At 37.9% G+C, this 23,336-nt stretch overlaps 2 protein-coding genes across 4 annotated transcripts in view; one reads left to right on the top strand and one right to left on the bottom strand.

The window, feature by feature from the left end:
• Positions 1 to 23,336, bottom strand: part of LOC309497449 (uncharacterized protein) — a 62,783-nt gene that overhangs the window by 35,951 nt on the left and 3,496 nt on the right. Inside the window, exons 3-7 of one of the 3 annotated variants that reach the window (XM_082167740.1) lie at positions 19,980 to 20,068; positions 18,891 to 19,859; positions 18,636 to 18,803; positions 11,885 to 11,997; positions 2,879 to 4,026 (exon numbers count right to left, since the gene is read on the bottom strand). In XM_082167740.1, the coding sequence (XP_082023866.1) occupies positions 3,858 to 4,026; positions 11,885 to 11,997; positions 18,636 to 18,803; positions 18,891 to 18,986 (546 nt within the window). In that variant the 5' untranslated portion in view covers positions 18,987 to 19,859; positions 19,980 to 20,068 and the 3' untranslated portion in view covers positions 2,879 to 3,857. Of the gene's footprint in view, positions 1 to 2,878; positions 4,027 to 10,891; positions 11,998 to 18,635; positions 18,804 to 18,890; positions 19,860 to 19,979; positions 20,069 to 23,336 lie in introns of those variants that run through there. The other 2 variants (XM_082167741.1, XR_014205525.1) reach the window with 2 other exon arrangements.
• On the top strand, positions 466 to 8,874 carry LOC309497349 (tripartite motif-containing protein 16-like). The gene is made up of 6 exons (XM_082167580.1): positions 466 to 1,109; positions 4,610 to 4,705; positions 4,792 to 5,025; positions 5,419 to 5,578; positions 5,732 to 5,779; positions 6,849 to 8,874. Exons 1-6 carry the CDS (start codon positions 537 to 539, stop codon positions 7,385 to 7,387), a joined length of 1,650 nt encoding a protein of 549 aa, XP_082023706.1. The 5' UTR covers positions 466 to 536; the 3' UTR covers positions 7,388 to 8,874.

Here is a 23,336-nt window from a genome sequence, read left to right as displayed (position 1 = left end):
GAATGTATCTGCTGGTTGAGAATGAACTGTTCACTTTCTAACTTTTCAAAGTCTGTGATTATAGCGCCACTTAGCGGTAAACGGCAGCAAATACACGTCCCTAATGTTGTCGCCACGGGAAAGGCAGAGGTGTTATTCTGGTTGAGAACTATCTGTACTTGTTGAGTTAACACGGCTTAATCCATGTGAGTGGAGCTTCCACTTTATAAGCTGAAAGTGCAACAACATTCAGGATGGGTCAAGTAGAAGCGAGTACAAATGTGGTGTTGCTGAGAGTTTTTAAAAAGTGTTTTCTTTGTGAGTGGAAGGAAGTTTTCAGCCAAGCACTGTATATATACACATACACACACACACATACACACTCACAGTAGTGTTCTTAACATCACGCCTCGTCACACTGCTTTACAGACACGCCTGTTTTACACACGTCACTCAAACACAGAACCAGGAAACAGGAATCACGAGAGTTCAGGGAAAGTGAAACTGAAGTGTAGTTGAGCTGTTGTGTGTTTGTGTCTCTGTATTCATGCAGCAAAATGGCAGAAGCCAGAATATCTCAGGATGAGTTCATGTGTTCAGTGTGTCTGGATCTCCTGAAGGATCCAGTGACTATCCACTGTGGACACAGTTACTGTAAGATCTGTATTACAGACTGCTGGGATCAGGAGGATGAGAAGAGAGTCTACAGCTGCCCTCAGTGCAGACAGACCTTCAGGCCAAGACCTGCTTTAGCTAAAAACACCATTCTGGCTGAAATGGTGGAGAAACTGAAGAAGACTAAACTTGCTGCTGACTGTTACGCTGGAGCTGGAGATGTGCAGTGTGACGTCTGTACTGGAAGAAAACACAAAGCCGTCAAGTCCTGTCTGGTGTGTCTGAACTCTTACTGTCAGAATCACCTTGAACAACATGAGAGTTTGTTTAAAGGAAAGAGACACAATCTGACTGATGCCACTGGACGACTGCAGGAGATGATCTGCCAGAAACACGACAAGCTCCTCGAGGTTTTCTGCCGCACTGATCAGAAGTGTATATGTTTGCTGTGTGTGATGGATGAACATAAAAACCACGACACTGTATCAGCGGCAGCACAGAGGACAGAGAAACAGGTATGAACTTACAGAGATCCCATTATGATTATTTACAGGCTCATTCAACACACTGCTAACACTACTTTAGCGTAATTCAGGGCATTCATTTATTTATTGAGAAATATTGTGACAGTTTGTTCAAGACTATAATGTTTCAGGAATTTCAGAAACAGTGACACTGATATAGAGAATAACTCCCTCTGGAGGGACATTTTCATGCTTAAACAGCAACATTACACACTAAAGAAAGATGAACATGGAAAAAAGCATAATAGGACCCCTTTAACCCTCTGGGGACCAGCTCGTTTTTTTTTTTTAGCAATGAAAATAAACACTAAATGCTCTGTTAATTTTGATCTTTCATTTTCGTGTAATACATCAATCGATCCTGTTCAGTTTCTATTTTTTTTCTGTATACTCACAATAAAAATAAAGTGTTTTGCTTTTTGACAAATAAAGAAAAATTAACATGATGCGATTTCTGCCTTCTCTCTGTCAGTAAACTCCCATTTGAAACGCGTTCGAAAATTATCTATAACTCCGCGAAAATTCAGTCAAACAGGGAAACAGACCCACGGGCATGAAGCTTGAGATCGCATCTTTTAAATGAAGTAATTTATATAAAAAACAAATATTCTTAGTTTCTGTAATCTGTATACAAAGAGAGCGACTCCAGTCGACCTCATTACGAGATGATTCACAGTAATGTGACCACTCCCCGGAGAGCGCGTGCTTTTCAAATGCAAATTCCGAGAACCATTTCAGATCTGTGAAACGCCCACATCAGCTGTAAACAAAGCGCGTCGCGAGTGAGACATTATAGCCTTTATGGAGAAAAGTTTCCACAGTGCTGATGAGGAGAAATATCTCCTGATATGAGCAGCAGATCGCGCTGAGGAGTGAGGTAGGCTGTTTTCTTTTCTCAAGTGTGGAATAACGTTATGGAATAACGTTAGTGTAGGCCTATGTAAACCGCAAAAAGATGAATCGCATTTCTATAATATGACTCGCGTTTCTGTGAGATGAATGAAGGGTACATATTTGTAAAGAGTGTTTAGCCTAAATATGAATCGCGCGTCTGTGTGTGAAAGAATAAACTGCTTTGCTATAGCCTACTGAGATGAGTAAAATCGACTGGAATATGTTGAAATAAAATGTATTTGTATAAGCAACGTAAATTAACATTTATATGCCCTGATATTTCAATAAAACAACGTTAGTCAGGCGTTAGTCACACTATTTTTGTCAAAAATAAAGTCATAGACTAAGATGTTAGATGTTCCATTGTTGGCTATATTCAAACTAATGAATACATATGATAAAATGTAGGCCTATAATCTTTTTTTTCTTTCTTTTTTTTTTTTACAAAGAAAGAGTACACTTGAAATATTGTTGAAATTGTAATTATTGTTGTAATTGTAACATTTTTAATAAAATAGCTAAACATATTTACAAGATAGATGTAAGCGAAATCTTAAATGGTCAATATAAGTATTCTTCTAAATACATTGTCCTTGCATTGTGGCTCAGTCAGTGTCACACCTTGAATGAATGGCTATTCAGAGTCATTATGCAGAGTGGGTGGGACATCCCAGGTGTAAACTACTCCTTCACGCCCCCCTCGCATATTGGCTTTCCAAGCAAAACCTGTTTTACACCATTTAAATCAATGTATTTTTTTTTGTGAACGATAAAGCAAGACTATTTTCACATAATTTTGAAGCCAGTACTCAAAGGTACAACATCAATTAGACAAAAGTCTTGTGGACACATATTTAATGTGTTTTGTGGTCTTAATTCAGCCACTTTCATTTTTATTTTTTCCAATAACCACGCATAAACATTATTCTCTTAAAAATACAAACATCTACATACACATTGCTCGCATATTTTGGTAGCCCTGTTTGTGCTATATAGAGTGATTTTACACCTTTGCCATTAACATGTTTATAAATAACTGAAAAAAGCACAAATTTCAAGGCATGTCAGAACATCTCAAGGGCTCCAAAAACACCTTGGTCCCCAGAGGGTTAAACCAGCGGTTCACCCAACAAAATGAACATTCATCGTTTTCAAGTTCAATTCTCATTCAAGTAATTTCAAACTGGTATGACTTTATTTTTTCTGATGAAGACAAAAGAAGGTATTTTAAGGAATATCTCATCTGTCCATATATTGAAAGTCAATAGGGTCCAAAAGCTCAATCTTCAAAAAGGACATTAAGGTAGCATTAAAGAAATCCATAACAACTCAAGGGGGGTAAACTAGGCTGTGTTACACTCCACTTTTAGATACGCACTCGCAAACTTCCTTCTCTGGGAATCCCTGTCGCCATTTTGAAAGGCGCTCCACTTCGTGAAGTGGACGAGGGAAGTTTATATGGACAGACCCTCGACCGCTCAATATTGACAGAGGGAGTGAGTCTCCTCTGATGTACTTCAAGCTCCTCTATATCCCACAATTCAACTTGATTGTGACGTCACAGCAGATCACGCTGAACTGAAGTGTATGATATATTAATTATTTTGAGAATTAATTACATAAATAGTGTATAATATATTAATTATTATAAGACTTGTAGCTATTGATATTTTTGTTTTGTTTGTGTAATTCTATTTTTCCCTAACAGCTTTTTACCTATAGGATTTTATATATTTAATATATTTTCTCCAACAGCTCATATGCATATAGAACGGTGCATAAAACAACTTCATAAGTAAAAAGGGGGTTTAATAATAAACCAGCTGTGAGGAAGCAGAGGCAGATTCAGTAGCGAATGATCGACTGTCTATTGTGGGCAAACACCAGATCTTCTGTAGTCACCGCAGGAATGAGCAGGAAGCCAGGAACCGAGAACCAGTAGAGAAACGAAGAGTAGTTCAAGGAACACAGATGGGACAGCCGAGAATGAAGAGCCACAGCTGGTGCTAATGAGCTGATCAGCCAAAATCAACACAAGCACACACACACACACACACACACACAGGGAGAGAGAATGAGTCAATGAATCCATGAACCGTGACACCATCTCAATTGTGAATTAAGTGATCAAGTGTGTTCTATTTAAACCAGTAGTGGGCACTCGTGAAACGACTAAGTGAACAACTAAGTCAATGACTGAGTGAACAAGACAGAGGGAAGATAGTGAGTGAAGGGCATAAAAATTTGGAGTCTGAGACTTCTGAAGTGATAAGAAAAATAAAATATGGTGGCATGATTAGTCATGATGTCACATGAGCCAGTGAGATTTGAGGTTATTGACATCACCATATTTGATTTGGGCTTTAGAAACAGAGACAGTCTTCAGAATTTTTGCAAAGACATGAGGATGAGTAAACAAAGAAATAATTTACATTAATAGGTGAACTATCCATATAAAACTAGGCATTGAAGAAATTATGCTGGCACTTATGAATGACCTTTAACCCCTCAGTCTCACCACTTCACTGATACTGGATTCATATCTGTTTAGTTGTTGATTAATGTGATGTTTCTCCTGTCATTGGTTTGTCCTTTAGCACCAGCTGAAGGAGACGCAGAGGTCGTTCCAGCAGAGGATCCAGCAGAGAGAGAAAGATCTTCAGCAGCTGAGAGAGGCTGTGGCGTCTCATAAGGTGAGTCTGGAGAAGTAGAGAAGTTTGAGACGTCTCAGTCAGGACTCTCTGAAGCCACTGTGTGATTGTGATGTGTGTCCTAACAGCGCTCTGCACAGACAGCAGTTGAGGACAGTGAGAGGATCTTCACTGAGCTCATCCGCTCCATTGAGAGAAGCCGCTCTGAGGCGACACAGCGGATCAGAGATCAGGAAAAGACTGCAGTGAGTCGAGCTGAAGGACGACTGGAGCGACTGGAGCAGGAGATCAATGATCTGAGGAGGAGAGACGCTGAGCTGGAGCAGCTTTCACACACACAGGATCACATCCATTTCCTGCAGGTAACAGAGATCTAGAAGAACAGGGTCATAGTGGACTTGAGCAAGAGACTCACAGAGAAACATTTCATGAGAGCAGAATGAGCCGTTGACTGAAGTGTTGATCTGTGTGTTCGGTTATTATATCATCATCAGTCAGACTCTCATCTGATCTTCTTCTTTTGAAAGAGATGCACTTACAAATGCAGTTCAGCTCTGAAATCTCTTAGAAAACTTGTTTTCTGAAAGATATATTGAGCTTCCAGACAGCAACAGCTCAAAACTTTATTAAACACTTTTTTTATAACAATGTGAAATCCATGAACCTGATGGCACCAGTTTCACTACTAAAGATCAACAAGAGCCGCTGAAATCTGAAGTGTGGAGGTGATGAGCTTTGATTTCTGTTTTCTGTAGAGTTTCCAGTCTCTCTCAGCTCCTCCTGAATCTACAGACGTAAATGACAATCCCTTCAGTTCTCTCTCCTCTTTTGATGGCGTGAGAGAATCTGTCCGTCAGCTGAGAGACAAACTGGAGGATTTCTGCCAAGAGGAGCTGAAGAAGATCTCTGACAGAGGTAAAGTCCTGGAGATTCATCAGCTCTCAGACATGATCCTCCATCGTCTCATATCATGTAGAAGATCATATTAGAAATGTCTTAGGAACGGATGCAGGGATCATTTTCTCTCGACATGATAATCACACTCTTCATGTCTGTTGATTTCCACAGTCACTTTCACCAACATTGTTCCCAGAACCAGGAACGACTTCCTAAAATGTAAGTCACTAAGAAAACAAGTAGAAATACTGTCTGAGTGTCTTCATGTTCTTCCTGTAGAAGGTGAAAGAAAACATGATAGAAGAGTTTTAGAGTTGATCATGTAAATTAGGGTTTCTCAACATCGAGGGGCGCTGGAAGCAAAATCAAATTGAATCGTGACTTTAACAAAGATGTAAATCAGGGGATTCAACATATTCTTCAAAAACAGGATGTCCTCTAGAACGAATGAATAACTATAATTATTTTTCACTGAAAGCCAATTAAAAACATTCATCCAAGATTTAGAGGTAAAATCACAGTAGTAAAAAAGCTTCAGGAAAGTAAGAACAAACTGTCAAAATCTCTTCTGTAAATATTCCTCTATGGATTTATCCTAAACAGGATTTTGTAACAAATCTCTTTAACTTTTGAGGAAACAGATATAAATTTAAAGAAAGCTCAAGATTGCCAAAGGCTACAGCACTGAAAATCACCAACAATAGGCCTAGAATTATTAAAAATGTTGTAGATTAAATTATTATGAAAAAATCATACTGACCCCACATATTTGAGTGGTGTATATATTAGGCATAATTATAATAAACACAGAATAATAACCATTAATATACAGTAAATGATACACTGATGTAAATGATGATTTGCACAGGATATCTGGTAAACTAGTAAACCATATTATTGCTCTTCCTGCATTGACACCATTATATGAGAACTGAACTGAGCTGGACGATGATGTCACTGCTTTCTCCAGAGCGGCTGTATAGATAAATGAACTAAATTAATAACTTTTTTACATCAGAAATGAATCAACACTGAACTTACTTAAGCTGGACAATGACACTATTTTCCTCTAGATCTGCTGTACAGACGAAACAAACTTTGTTGCATTATTTTCCTGTTATCACTGTAAAACTGCTTTGAAACAATCTGTATTGATCAAAGCGCTAAATAAATAAAGGTGTCTTGACTACTGAGACACTGCTGATATATTGAACATGAAGAGTTCAGCTATAATAAAAGATCAGACAGATTCATAATTCCTGATTCTGATGTGTTTTCTCTCCATCAGATTCTCATCAGCTCACTCTGGATCTGAACACAGTGAATAAACTCCTCCGTCTGTCTGAGAGGAACAGAGTGATTACATTCACTTACACAGATCAGCCGTATCCTGATCATCCAAACAGATTTGATGATGTGTGTCAGGTGTTGTGTAGCGAGAGTGTGTGTGGACGCTGTTACTGGGAGATTGAGTGGAGTGATGATGTGTGGTGTATGTTTGGTGGTGTGTGTATATCAGTGTCATATAAGAGCATCAGCAGGAAGGGACGGAGTAATGAGAGTGTGTTTGGATATAATGATCAGTCCTGGAGTTTGTTCTGCTGTTCCTCCAGATACTTATTCACACATAATAACATAGAGACTAAACTCCCTGTAAAGCCCATCAACAGGAGAATAGGAGTGTATGTGGATCACAGTGCAGGAACTCTGTCCTTCTACAGCGTCTCTGACACAATGAGCCTCATCCACACAGTCCAGACCACATTCACTCATCCGCTCTATCCTGGGTTTAGGGTTTATAAGGGATCATCAGTGAAACTGTGTTGATGAATGAGAACAGACTGTAGAGAGATTCTACCCATAATGCTTTGAGCTGCATGATAAATCAGTAACAGTGAGATGTTATAGAGAAGCGGTTGGCAACTTTGTTGTCATGAAGGGGCCATTTTTAAGTTTCTGAGTTAATCACTCTGATTGGATCGCTATCCGTTAAAACTTCCATTTACACTGAACTTCACATCACTAAGTTCACGTTAAAGAAAGCAAGATATGAGCTTGATTTTATTTATCATCAAACTATTTCAAGATCATAGAAGCGGCATCAGCACTGGAAAGATAATTTAGTGTCACTACTTTTAATGAAGACGACTGTGTGTTGAGCTTCAGCATGTGACGCTGAACTTTCAGTTTCATTTGCTTTTCAGTTTTCACGTCGCTGACGAGATGCTCAACTTCTCTCCGCGATGCGTAGCGCAGAAACTACTGTAATAGCGCTGTTATATCTGTGTACCGGGAGCTGTTATAACACACTCTCACATGTTTATTTTTTTACCATTTTAGGAGGAGTAAAATTTACATTTGTGTCTTTAACAACCAGATGTATTTTGTCCAGTTTCATCTAGAATGTGAAAAAATTCCCTCTTTCGTATCCATGAACAGTTTCCACATGCATCATTCAATCTTTTCATGATTGGATATCCGATCACAGAAAACACATGAAGTGACCATATCCATTATCAGAGTTTCCACATGCATCACAGTAATTTGTGTGTTGGATGTTTAATAATGACTCATATACTTGGTAGAATATCTCTAAAATTGATAGCATTAATTATGTACAGCAGAAAAAGCTTGATGGGTTGAGTGTGATGCGCAGTGGTCACGCTAATGTTTTTTTTAGCTAATGGTTTATCAGAGCTGCGCACTTTCATTGACTTGTGCAGTTTAATTCTCACACTTTAATAGTACTTATAATTCCTAACTTAATAAAACAAGCTGAGCTAATATGAGGAATGATTACCTCAAGATGTAGATCTGTATGCAGGTACGAGGAACTTTATCTGAATGAAACACATACACCTCTCTCACTTTTACTGACATCACGTGCCAGCGATTGTGCCATAGGTCGTTGACTTCTGTTATAGTCTCTTATTTTCTCTTCATTACTGTCCCAGTCATCAGCTGAAGTGCTGATTGTCCACCAGTGGGCTCTCCATCATAGACTATTGGTACTCTGTCATGGACTACACTACCCATAATCCTCGGCCCTTTTTCATCATCACCCGTCTACAGCTGTTGCTTATTAGCCTTGTTTGTTCTGTCTATAAAGCCTGGTTCACTCTGTCATTCATTGCTAGTTTTTTCTTTGTAAATGTTACCACTGCATTTCTGGACCCTCAGTTTCCTGCATTTCCCAGTTTTCCTGCGGTACCTGCTTTGTGTTTGTTTTCGGATGGTTTATGTGTTTTGACCCTTTGCCTGCTGTATTGACTGATTCTGGACTACTGTCAAATAAAGCTGCACTTGGATCTTCACTCTTCGTGTCTCTGTGCAGTAGGGATGGGCAAATAAAGGTTTTTGACCGAATGTTTCGGGAAAAGATCCGAAGCATCAAGAGTGTCGAAAACAGCGCCATATTGTGGCAGGTCAAATTTATAGCAGCCATGTTTATGAGCAGCTGAGTGCGCGGCACTGTTGTTTTATCCATTAAGCACAAATAAAAGCCTGACAACGCTAAATGTTCAGTTTTCTGATCGTATAATTCACATATTAAAGTGTGGCAATAAAATAAATGTAACAATTATATTAATACTATACAGAAATAAAATATACAAGTTGCTTGATGCAAGTAAATGTTGGCTTAATTATTTTATGGTTTCTATGCTGTCTATGTGTCGTGTCAGAATACTGTATATGATCATGTAACAGGCTGTAGGCTTATTTATATATAATTTTTTTTTTAGTAAATGGACTTAAACTTCCAAAAACCTGTAGAGTTGGTCTGGGTTCAAACATTCCGACACGCAAAGTGAAGCATTCACGTGACTGGAAAGAAAGTGAGGCTTTGTTTTCGTTGATCACGTGTTTCTCTGAAAACAATATGCGCTCCGGCACGGAGCTTCAAGAGAAACTGCGCTGCGTACTCGATACGCGCTTTGAAGCTTCAGTGTCAAATGTGACATCACTACTGTGCAGTACATAACAATTACATCAATACTACAGCTGAACTTCTGTCAGTGAAATAACACGTCAGAATAAATGTGTTTAATGAATCCTCATATAGACAGTAAGATCAGTGTGTGTTTGTGAGTCATGATGATTTACAGTGTGTATCTGTGCTTTTCTTACAAGAAAACCAAAAGTCTAACAAAGTCGTTTTCCAAATAAGAGATTAATATGACAAAAAATGAGGATCCTGTGAAATTTTGTTTTGACGATACCAGGTGACACCCTCACTCCATTATAATTTGTACGCTGATCGTCACAAATTAATACATTTGTCTAAAATATCACTTCTATTGCAAAACACTGGTCACACATTGACGCTTGAGTCTCAGATATTTTAATAGAAGGCTATATGCTTTGGCAAGATTAGAGAAGGATGTGATCGTAAATTAGTGCAAAGGTTTCCATGGTAAGGCAAACAAGATTGCAAAACAGGATCAATTTGGTCAATTTAAGCTTTCAGGTAGGGATGTCCCGATACCACTTTTTGCAGAACGAGTCCGATACCGATACTGTAATTTTTGGTACTCGCCGATACCGATACCGTAACCGATACCTGAATTTTCACTGCATTTGTAATTTTTAAATGTATTAGTAGATAAACCAAAAGATTATAAATCATATTAGTTGGCTTAATTTGTTCATCAAATATATATATTTCTTTCAGTTATTTTCATGCTTAATTAAGCCTGCTAAAATGCATTGTATGAGCTTCTGTAAGCCTTCTGTCACTGTTCATTCTATTGCTCTATCATATTTTATCTTTCATTTAATAGCACAGCACATATTTAGAGCTGCTTCAGCAGGGCTCAGTGCTGAGGACTGGGTCAGCGGTTCAAATGTGTGTCAAAACCAGTGAAATATCAATTATTTAATCCAATTTTGATACTACAACAAAAACTAGCAGCCTAATTAATGTGAATTTAAAACAAGTAAGCAGTCAGTAACAAAATAAAAACAAACAATCGAATTACAAATAGGACAAATATATACAATATAGAACAAAGAAAGGCTACAAATGAAATAAACAGTGTTTTTAGAGTTTTTCGGGTATCTAACAGTACAGAAATTTGAATAAAGTAATCAAATGTGAAAAAAGCATATTCATTACTGTATGAATTATATATAGATGGATATTTTCTAAAGTTGAAAAGGGTAGCCTATTTAGTCAAGAGCAGTGAGTATTTATTTCTCCTTTGTTTGATTAGCATTAAAACACAGAAGCAGGTTTATCAAACTGCTGCCCCTTTAAGACCGAACGCACAGACCGCACTTGAACATGCTACGTTCATTTGAGATATAACCGACTTTGTTTACTATAGAATACTCACCAAGACGGGCGTACAAGCGCAAGACGTGAAAGACAATTTAATTCAGTATTCGCGCTGAGACGCTGGTTTGTGGGGCGCGCGCTTCGGATGTTTGCGTTCATGAAACTTCTTAACCTGCACACGTCCTGTAATAACGTAGGGAACCACTCGTTATACTTCAGTCAGGTAACAGTTCATGTTTTACTTTACTTAGGCTACATATACGATTTAGTTTTCATCCAAATAACATGTGCTGAGTGAACGATCAGCAATCAAGAGCATTCAACAGAAGTGCGCTCGCTCTCTCGCTCTCTCTCTGTCTCTCTCTCTCGTCAGTTAACGTTAATAATAAGCTAAAGCTACATGCCTCGTTTAATTTCGTTGCCATTGACATCCGACTGAACAAACTTTCCACTGATGTCTCGTCTGTTTAAACTAAGGCATGTGCTCGACCAGCTCGCGCGTCTATGCCTCAGTTCACCTCGACAAAGCACTCGCGGCGGCCAGTTTCGTTTCGCAAAATGGACGTGGTATCGGTGCGTGGTATCGGCGAATTTTTATGAGTACGAGTACGAGTATTTGAGGACAGTATCGGCCCGATCCCCGATGCCAGTATCGGTATCGGGCCATCCCTACTTTCAGGTGAAACCTAGTTTATGTTGATTACTTAAAATATGGTTTGAATAAACATATTTCTGTTCATTAAACTCATTACTAGTTTATTTATTTAGTTTATTATAGTTTATGATTTCTTTCCAATGAACTTGTTTATAATGAGTTCACTGCTTTCATAAGAAGCTAAGAGCAATTTATCTGTTGGGTTCTCTGATGATCAATAACATTTACAAGATCTTTAACCAATATTTTTTTAGCATATGTAGAGTTATTTAGCATTAATGATAAACTAAACCCTATAAAATCATCTGCTTCAGTCTATTGTCATCCATACATGCATGCGTATAACTAGGTTGCAGAAGCACAGGCAGGGGTTAAAGGGGATTAAACTAACCTGAACAGAAATTTCATCCACATGAAGTTGGAGACATTGGAATGACTAGATTTGACTTGAGCCAAACTGACTTCTTTATTCCTCTGGCTCTGTGGTTGCTTCACTGGCACCTCCTGGGAGATAAGTCAAAAGACATAGGAATAGAAGGCATTAACATATACGTTTTTAACATACAAATTCAGATCGGCACCGATAGCCTCATGGGCAGCGCCGACATTGACATTGACAGTCGTTGCGCTTCGGGTGACTCGAGTTAGAATCTCGGCTCGTGGACCTTTCCCTATCCCGTCCCCCGTCTCTCTCCCACCTTCCTGTCCACTTTATACTATCCTATCACAATAAAGGCAAAAATCACCCAAACAAATCTTTAAAAAAATACAAAAAATAACAGATTCAGATACAGTAGTCAACGTGTGGTCTACAGTGTTGGAAGCACATTGATACAAGTATTGTACTTTTGATTTGGAGATACTTTTATCTGAGCTTTTTTATGCTACTTCATAATTTACTCCACTATGTATGAGAAAACATTTGAAAAATACTTTCACTACATTACATTCATTTATCTGACATCTATAACTACTAGCTATGAAAATAAAGTTGCATTGCATAATAGTCTAAGAAAAATTAAAACTTTGTATGTATTAGTATGCTTTAGTACAAGGGCATTTTTACTTAAATTACAGATCTCAAAAACCACCACCCCCACCTTACTTATTCAAAATGGTTGTCAATTGGTTCTGTATGGTTATGACCACAGGAATTACATTTAATCATCATTTTTAAGTTATTTTTTTTCTTTTGCAGCCATTTTCAGATGTTTCTTTCCCTCGACCAGCTCACTCAACTTTCTTGCTAAACTTGGCATCTTTTTTTAACACCTGGCTTGTAAGTGTAGGTCTCCTCTGGTATCCCACCCGCAGATTGTGTGTGGTCCCGCCAAAAACGTGCAAATCGTAGCGCTGGTGTTGACCAACCGGTTGTACCTGTGGTACGGCCATACACTGGACACAAACTCAGCAACTCTTCTGTCACTTCAAATTGGTCATTAATACCCCTGATGAAAATGGCAAGCTGAGGACAGTCGGTTTTGTCTGTGCCTTCGTCAAGCGCCACACAGTATGCAGTGAAATCTCTAGCTTTGCCTCATAACTGATCATAAATGAACACTCAATAACTCTCTAATCCGCTCTGCCACTGTATTTGCCGACAGAGAGAAGACATAGATTATCAGTGACTTTAAACATGCAATCCTTCACAAACTGCCCTTCAGTGAATGGCTTTCCTACTTTATCAATCAACTCACTCGGATCAAGTCACCTTGATTTATAAAGCGCTTTTTACAATACAGATTGTTTCAAAGCAGCATATAGAGCGAATTATGTGCCATAATTAACCCTCTGGGGTCTGAGTGGTTTTTGGGGTCCTTGAGATGTTCTGACATGCCCTGACATTTGTGCTTTTTTCAGTTGCTTATAAACATATTAATGGCAAAGGTATAATTACACTCTATTTAGCACAAACAGGGCTACCATAATATGTGAGCAACATGCATGTACATGTTTGTATTTTTGAGAGAATAATGTTTATGCATGGTTATTGAAAAAACTAAAAACTAAAGTTTCTGAAATAAGGCCACAAAACACATACTAAATATGTGACAATAAGACTTTTGACAAATGGATGTCATTGCCTAGAGTTTTTTCTTCAAAATGATGTGAAAATCATCCTGCCCTTATCATTCACATAACACAATACATTGATTTAAATCTTGTAAAACACTTTTTGTTTGTAAAGGCAATATGCGCAAGGGGCGTCAACCATTCAACAGCATCATGCATATGTAGTGGTTCACACCTGAGGAGACAATGGGGCCCGCATACTTAATGAGCCATTCATTCAGGTGTGTCACCTATAGCCACAAGAAAGAATGCAAGAGCAATATATATATATATATATATATATATATATATATATATATTAGAGGTGGGCATAGATTAATTTTTTTAATCTAGATTAATCTAGATTAATTTTGAAATTAATCTAGATTAATCTAGATTACAATGGCTCATTTGAATTCTGCCGAAGGCATTCAGAATATGTGTGCTACCCAAATAATGACTATAAAAGTAAGTCTTTGAGAACGGGTTTCTCAAGCCAGGTGGCGCATTAGACCAGGGCCTCATCTCCTGTTTCCAAAATGCATCACAAACTGCTTGAGAAAGCTGTTCTACTCATAGACTGTAAAAGGTTACTACTGTACTGTTACCGTCCGTAGGCAACATTAGGTAGGCCTATGTTATTATCAACTACTATAGGCTATCAATTAGGGATGGGCGATATGGCCTAAAATCTATATTGTGATATACATTGCAGCCTCTTGCGATAACGATTTACAGTATTTTATAATAAAACCATTTCAGAACAGAATACACAGACCCATGCTAAACAACTGCTAAATGTATTTTTTTTTAAAGGGTGTATGTAGTTTTGAGAACATATATTGTGCAAAACTGTAAGTATACAACATAATTTTGCAGATAAATAAAATTTAAGTACACTAGCTGCAGAGACTTAAGTAGGTCTAATGTTTATTATGGCTTGGAGCTTATGAAACCCCAAATTTAAAATTAGAATATTGTCTAACTGATGTCTTTTCAGTTAAAAAGAAACACAACAACGATTCTTAAAATCGAGATGATGTGCTACACCACTAAGCAAGGCTGGATTAGTACCCTCAGGGGCCCCTGGGCACTGAAGCTCATGGGCCCCCTCCCCTACCTGACAACCACACCCTCCAAAGGAACACACACCAGGTGTGGGATTTAACATGCCAATCACTATTGATCAAAAGCTGAATGACTAGTTCACAAGACAATGATACGAAATACATTTTTCTGAAAAGTATGGCTGCACGATTTGGGGAAAATGTCATATTGTGATTATATATTGCGATATGTGATTGCGATATAGTAAACAAATGGTTTCATGAGTTAACTTGCTTATTTCTCAAGTAAAATGCACACACAGATTAGTGATAATGCTGAAATTTGTAGCCCATTTCTCAACTCAAACTAGAAACAACAACTAAATGCACTGTTTTCAAATTAAAATAAATTCAATATTGTTATTTGTCTCAATAATACAAGAGTTAAAAATAAATGTCATATTTACCTGTGCCTGTCAAACAGGTAGACCTAGGACATATACCGAAATTGTCAAACTGCACTGCATAAATTAAATATATAAATATAGACTAATCCTTATTAAAGCAAAAAAAAAACAAAAAACTTTAGTCAACAGCAGTGAGTCATTTTCTCTGTTCTTTTTGTTCTTTGATTAACTTTACTGACAGAAAGCTTTATTGGCTGCTGTCTCTTTAAGACCAGCTGACGGAGACGCGGCTCTCGCACGCGCCTCATTCTTTCACAACTCTTGACGTTCATCATAAGACAGCTCTTATGTTATGAAGATACTCGACAAAAAAGGACATTTTGGCATAATTGTGTGTGTTATTGTAAGTTCAAGCACGAAAGATAACTGTATTCTGGCGTGCTGACCCCACACACTCTGTATATAGTTTGCTGCTGCTCGTCTGACGGCTTAAACCCGAACCAAGTCCAAATAATGGATGTTGCACCGATCTTTTTCACCAGCTTTCACTTTCAGCCGTGTTTACTTAAGATGACGACGAATATGCGTTGCAGCCGGGTTTACCTCGCGGCCGCGGGTAGATTGCGTCATCATAGCTTGTGTAGTATAGAGACATCTCCCAACCCAACTTGGAGAATAGATTAACGGCGATATTTTTTTTATCGCGCGATAAGAGTCTCGCGTTAACGCAGCACGTTAACGCCGATAACGGCCCACCACTAATATATATACCGGCATATATATTCTACCAAATTGGTTCACAGTTGGAAGCATGTCAATTTTTTATTTTATTTTATTTTTCACCAATTTTGCTTGCAAATTGTATAATAACTAAGGAAAACATGTCTAGTAATTGTGCAGTTAATTCTCATACTGCATTTTCAGTTTTGGAATATGTATCCTCTCCCCAAATTTGTCAATAATAAAACACAATAAAAATTATTTAAAGAAAAGGCTTATATTTACCTTTTAAAATTTGTTTACATCTACCTTGTAAATATATATATTTTTTATTAAAAAGATTACAATTACAACAACAATTGAAGTGTAATCTTTCTTTGTAAAAACTAAAGTATACATTTTATCATACATATTTCAAAGTTAAGGATTCATTACTTCGAATATAGCCTACATTGACAAAACATACTATATTTAACATATTAGCAAAAATTGGCAAACAAAAGCTTATTTGAGGTGGCAGATATTTTACAGTAAAAATGTGTAATCTATCCAAAACTAATCAACGAAATGTTGTCTTTCATTTGTCTGTAACATAGGTCTTTCGTTTTGTATTAATTGTATCTTAATTTTAATAGTTGTTTCATTAACCAATTGCCTGTATTTAATACATAAGAATTAAAAATAGCAGGAACTGGAGGCCTCATAAATGAACCCAAACTCATAAGCTTTGCCTAAAATACCAGAGAAATATATAGAAAGCTCGAAATGTGTTATTTTAAACAAAACTATTAAAAACGAAAGAAAACAGACTGCATGAAGCCTCTCTCCTACTTTATAAAGCATAGCCTAGACCAGTGGTTCTCAAACTTTTTACACCAAGTACCACCTCAGAAAATATTTGGCTCTCCAAGTACCACCATAATGACCAATATGAAAATACAGTAGCGTAGTAGGCCTATTCAGCTACAGTTATGCACAGCTCAAAAATGAGGCAGCTTACAGTAATTTCTAATAAGAATATTTATTATTGTCAGCCACTTTAAACATTGTAAAAACACCGTTTGAACATTAACAATGTACTGTGCTGCTTACATACAGGTTAATAAAAAACTAAAAGTGAAATAAAAACTGTAGCCTACTGTCCTTAAAATATTAATAATAAAAAAACAGGCTGTGTATTCATATTTAACCCTTTTAAATGTAAATTTAAAATATTTTGGATGACCCCTGTGAGTTTTTCAAGGCGATCATTATTTAGAACTGATCACTTTACTGTTTCCATGGTGACGCGTCATTGCTTGTCACGTGACACACCGCAGCGCTGAATGACTAATTATCTGCTTTTATTTCATTTTTTTATTCAAAATATTTACAAATTTGTTAGCTATGGCATGAAATATTTGATATTCCGATTGACAAATATATGCAAGTGGAAGTGTTATGTTGTTTAAACACCTTTAAAACGATCGCGTTAGTTGAGCTATATGCGCCGTGTTACGTTAGTTTGTGCCACTGTTCAGAGAATCGGATCTGTTGGATTTACAGCACGTGAATTCATCCACTTCTCCCGAAATACATGAAAGTAAGTGGCCGGTGAACTGGGGGAAGAATAGAGTTAACTTTAAAGTTACTTACACAATGTGTAAAACGTGTCGTCTAATTATAATGGTAATTATTATAATTTCCGCTTCCATAGAAATCAGTGTGTATTTTACAAATTGTAAATGTATTGTTTTTTTAGTTCTTATGTGAATTTAAATGTCTGAAACCTAAAATAAACATTATGTGGTTTGTGGCGCGCGTCCGTCTCTGGCTCAGCGCCAGCCAACTGCGAAAGCACAATTTAAATTTAGCAGTTGATCACGTGATGCATTGGCCGTTCTACTCACACCGGTGTAATCGTATCGTACGCTCCAGGGACCAGCCAAGACTGATCACAAAATAGACAGTAAAAGATCACACCGGTTTGATCTTACGTGCAAAATTCAGTGATTCCTCTGCGTACCACTAGACGGAGCCTGCGTACCACTAGTGGTACGCGTACCACACTTTGAGAACCACTGGCCTAGACCATTTAAATATAAATTACTCTGAATGACAAGTATGGAAATGGTCCAACCAGTAAAATATGTAGCCTACGTTTATACAAAATAGCTTGTCAACTAATGCAAGTAAATTTAAAAAGACTTACTCATCCGAAATATTATCCACGCCTGGATCAAGTCGCTCTTCAAAATACAAACGTTCGTTGTCAGAGTCCTGTTCTTCTTCTGAGGAAAAAGTGAACTCTTCATCGCTATCCAGGACTAGCTGAAGGGCTGTGTACCGTGTCATCTTCCAACGGCGCAGGAAAGTGAATGAATGAAACTTGCTGGTTTTAAAGCATTTCAGGGGGCTTTTTACCTTATTTTGCATAGATCACCTCAGCACATTATCTTATGAATAGCGCGCTCTGCAAGAGGGCGTGAACTCATTACAGCTAATTAGATGAGACGGGAGAAACTGTACTTCTCTTTAGTTTCATACAGATTACATTGCAGGAGAATATTTGTTTTGAATGTGAACTGTTTTATTTAAAAGTAGAAATTTAAAGCTTTCTTTAGACGCATGTTTCATGGTTGTGTGATAAGTATTCGCTGAGTTGCAGTTCATTTTCCAGACTTGTTTCAGAAAGATTTTTGCGGAGACAGAGTGAGCTGAAAGCGCACCCTGTTTATTTTATTTATTTAAAAATAAAAACAAGGTTTTGATGTTAATGTGAGTGTACACAAAAAAAAGAACACCCTCTATAGTTTATAATCATGTATTTATTTTATTTATATGACCATAAATGACAGATTTTTTTTAAGTTTACGTTGCTGCGTCGGCGCGTTTCTCGACCTCAGAGGGTTAAACAACAATAATACAAAGATAATACCTTTAAGTCATGAACCCGAAGAAATTCAGCAAGTGCATCAGCAGTTTTTCCAGTCTTCGCTGCTCTCTGTCGATATAAAGTCATCAGGCGAACACTGTGGCGGTCTAGCTCTACGTAAAATGTGTTTGTCAAATTCTGGTTGGTAATGCGCTGAAATTCAGCACATACCTGAAACAGAAGACAAGAAAAGCATGTCACAAAACGACTGAAACTATTAAATAAATTCTTTAAACACATAATTAAATTTAATTATACCTGTGATTCCAAACGTAGAGCTGGCCAGCGTCCAAGGATCTCTTTCACTGGTGATGGACTGGTAATGATCTCATTCCTGCGTAATGCAAATGTCATCTGTATCTTCTTATCAACAACAACAAGATTTTTTTCAGCCTTCTGAACTTCTTCTGTAATTTCAACCCTCTGCTGCTCTAGAGTCGAAGAATCATGACCTTGGGGGAAGTCTGGTAAGTAGTTTACCTCGGCACGTTCTTGCCCTTTTTATGTTCGAGTGTGATTGTTCATTGTCTGGACTGCTTTTGCTTCGTTTTCCAGCGTTCACTGCAACCTCCATACATCCTGCTCTCCTCAGCTTGTTTCTGAAGTTTCCCATTTAAAATTTGATGCTAGTTTTCCATCCAAACCATCCGGTGTCTGAACCCAGCTCTTTCAGACATGGGTGTTTGGTGACCAGAGCTTCTGCTGCTTTTGACAGCTCTTTGTCACTTGGGTAGGCTTTAAAATTATAGATTGCAGCTGCTAATTTGTCAAGGACATCATGCTTCTGGTCTCTGGTTAGCTGCAGCACTTTTCCTGTTTTTTCAAAGGCAGAATTTCCTTCTCTAAGTATGTGTTCGACCTCATAAGAAAATGCAGGCACTGGAAAATTGTCTTGAGGCCACCCTGAAACACGTTCAGGTGTGGAAACATCAGTTAATAATTCACTGTCTGTTGTTGATGTAGAACTACTTCCTCCATCAAAAAAAAGCTTAACAGTAGCTTTTGGTGGCAACTCGTCGATGTCCACCAAAGATACAAGTTGTCCATCGAAATCTGGGTCTTCGTATTGTATGCTGAAGTTTTTATCCAAGTCCAGTTTTTCTCTTAAAACATTTTTCAGGTCATCGGTGGATTCAGGATAGGAGGCGAGTGTGATCTTCCGAGTAGTCCTGGCATCAACAATGACACGAAGCATCAAACAGGAGGAAGCTGCCATTTTTCTATGGACTTAAGAGTAGTAATAAAAAAAGAAATGAACAATCACATGCACAACATCTGAAAATGTGTTTTGTAACACAGATCAGAAACATTTCCCATTAAACTACCCATGTTGAACTTCAGCAATACCTTTGCAAGATGTATCTTCTGGGAGACAGCATTAGCCGACCATCAATGAAGTACGCAGCAAGTGTGATTGTGTCATTCAGATCCGAAATCTGAAAAACAGAGAGTCTTCCTGGCATTGGTGACAGCTCATAACAGCGCACATGTTCAACATACCATGACCCAAATGAACTGCAGAGCAACGACACATTGTTATTGACAAGAAAGATTTCATCAATCCTCCAGAACTGAGGCAATCCACCACAGGCTTCTGCAGACACAAACATTCCTGGGGCATAGTCAGTGCCATCTATGGTGACCCTAGATGTGGTGTAGACTATGCTAGTAGTTGTCTGTCCCTGAATGAAAACCTTAGCACAATCAGGCAGTGTTGAGACTAGCACTGAAGAGACACTTGAAGTATGTGTATGTGGCTTAAAATATGATGGTGAGCTCAGATGATACGCCATCATGTTCTGGTGTCTAGTTGCAAGAGTAGAAGTCACATTCTTAAAGTTTTGGGTGTCATGTACAACTCTTTTAAAGAATCTGTGCTTCCCCTCAAACCTCATTGTCCAGAGATGCACTAGCGGCCCGAAACGCCTTATAAGATTCGGGTAGTGCTCCACAAAATGATGTTTAGGGCGGAAACACGATTCAGGGAAAATCTCAGAAAATATCTGCCTGTGGTCACTGATCTTACATTGCAAATACTGGATAGTTTCTTCCGTAAATGCTGGTGATAATGACAGCTCAACAATGTCTTTTAAATCCATTAAGACAGCCCATGACTTATCTCCCTCTGGAACTTTGCTACCTACCATCAGAGGAAACAGTTCCTTTAACATTCTGCCGTAATGACTCAATAAACACACCTTCTTCCTCAAGAATGCTAATGTCTTTCAACAGTGGAGAGAACACAGCTTTATACCCACTCTTTTTAAGGTCAGCTACTTTACATAGAAGTTCCAGCTGAATTGTTTGCAAGGCTGAGCGATACTTACTGGGAAGGCTGGCAAAGACCCAATAAACAGCACATAGTTTGTGGATTTTTTTTTGATGTTCCAAGTGGGTTTGCTATTTCTAATTCATCAATGTATAGTTGGAGTGGCAGACTGAACTCTCCTGATGAAAGCAATGTGTTAGTTTGAAAATATGAACCATCACAGCAGGATGTATAGTGACCAGGTAAACTAACAGACTCCTGGAGTTTGTGAAGAATATCTGTGTTTTTGAACAGCTCCTGAATCAGGTAAACTAACAGACTCCTGGAGTTTGTGAAGAATATCTGTGTTTTTGAACAGCTCCTGAATCATTGTAAGAATAGGCACATAAACCATTTTTTTCCCTGACATCTCCAAGTCATACTGCACAGGTTTAACCAGAGGGTAATTTTTTTCGACAAAGACCTTTCTGCGCTTTGCAGTAGACAAATCTGAGCCTTTTGACGTGGCTTTAACTACAACATTGCAGTCCATAACAGCCTCCGTTAGTTCGTCCAGAACAGAACTAGAAACAGCCAAGTTATGTTTCTGAAGTGTCTCTGTTAAGGTCTCTTTTACTATTGGCTTTGATAAGGAAAATATCTCATTCAAGTGTTGAATGATTTCCTGTGAAGCTGTGTCCGAGACATGGAGGATGCTTTGCATCTTCAAAAATAATGAGGACAAATTACATTTTAATTGACATCTCAACTTGTCAATATCACACTGCATCTCTGCTACATCAAGGCTGTCATTACTTGGGCCAGGTTCATTTTCTGTAGTGTCAGATGCTGTAGCATGAGAGCACTGTGGTACATCTGATTCCTGACTGACTATTAGACCATCTTTATAATCTGAGGTGGAATGAAATTGGTGGTTCTTGCTCTTGTGTGAATTGAATGACGAGTACACATTACTTTTAAATTGGCAATTCTTGTATGGACATTCAACCACTTCATGGCTTTTTAAATGGACTCTCAGGTGCCTGAAGAGAGTGGTGTCTGAGAACGGCTGCTTAACCCCCTGAGGTCTACGGTATCGCTGGCGATACCAGCTCGCTTTTTTTTTATTAGTGTAAAAGAAACTCATAAATACTCTGTTGACTTTGATTTTCCATAGGAGTTTCGTACATCAATCGATTCTGTTAAATGTGTATTATTTTTGTGTATACTCACAATAAAAACAAAGTGTTGTGCTTTTTGCCAAATAAAGAAAAATAAACACGAAGCGAGTTCTGCCTTCTCTCTGCCAGTGAAGTCCATTCTGAAACGCGTCCGAAAATTAACAATAACTCAGCGAATACTCAGTCAAACAGACATACAGGCACACAGGCATGAAGCTTGAATTCTCTTCTTTTAAATGAAGTAATTTATATAAAAAGCTAATATTCTCATCTTGTGAAATCTGTATTAAAAGAGAGCGATTCCAGTCGAGCTCATCTCATCTCATTACGTTATAATCGGCCACGCCCACGGAGAGCGCGCGCTATTCAAACGCAAATGGCTGAGGCAATCCTGTGAACGCCCCCATCAGCTCGAGAAAACACACAAGTTTATTTAGATCATTGTTTACACCGTCTTGCAGCGCTGTGAGGAATAATACTAATGGAAAATGTCCCTCAGAAGTGCGGGTATATCGAGGAGCGAGCTGAGGAATACTAGTAAGTTTTTTCCTTCTCACGTGAATTTCTTCACGTGGGTTTCTGTTTATGAATGAATAAACGGCACAGATGCGCGCTGTTTACCACAGCTGGCAAAGACAGTTTAAATTTAAATCGCGTGTGTGAATGAATGATGATGTTTTAGCAAACTGCATTGCTATACTGAGATAAGTAAACATCGACTGAATGTTGAAATAAAATGTAGGCTATTTGTATAAGCAACGTATTAAACTGCAAATTAACAATATGCCCTAATATTTCATGAAAACAACGTTACAGTCAGACGAAATATGAAAGACAACATTTTGTTGACTAGATTTGGGTACAGTTTTTACTGTAGAATATACTGTCACATCAAATAAGCTTTTGTTTAGCAATTTCTATATATAAAATACTATTTTTGTCAAAAATAAAGTCATCAACTAAGATGTTAGCTGTGCCAATGTTGGTTATATTCAAACTAATGAATACATAGATAAAATGTTACTTTTTATGTTTTATTTTAAAGAAAAATAAACACGAAGCGAGTTCTGCCTTCTCTCTGCCAGTGAAGTCCATTCTGAAACGCGTCCGAAAATTAACAATAACTCAGCGAATACTCAGTCAAACAGACATACAGGCACACAGGCATGAAGCTTGAATTCTCTTCTTTTAAATGAAGTAATTTATATAAAAAGCTAATATTCTCATCTTGTGAAATCTGTATTAAAAGAGAGCGATTCCAGTCGAGCTCATCTC

Source organism: Leuciscus leuciscus, assembly GCF_965113295.1.
Source record: "Leuciscus leuciscus genome assembly, chromosome: 4".
Taxonomy (NCBI): Eukaryota; Metazoa; Chordata; class Actinopteri; order Cypriniformes; family Leuciscidae; genus Leuciscus; species Leuciscus leuciscus.
Note: the sequence above shows the minus strand (reverse complement) of the source record. Positions and strands in the feature narration are given on the sequence as shown.

Bases quoted from the DNA above. Each gene is read 5' to 3' on its own strand.
- LOC309497349 (XM_082167580.1), top strand. From the start codon at position 537: ATGGCAGAAGCCAGAATATCTCAGGATGAGTTCATGTGTTCAGTGTGT. The intron at 5,026-5,418 runs GTAACAGAGATC...TGTTTTCTGTAG, and splicing joins ATCACATCCATTTCCTGCAG to AGTTTCCAGTCTCTCTCAGC. The intron at 5,579-5,731 runs GTAAAGTCCTGG...TGATTTCCACAG, and splicing joins GAAGAAGATCTCTGACAGAG to TCACTTTCACCAACATTGTT.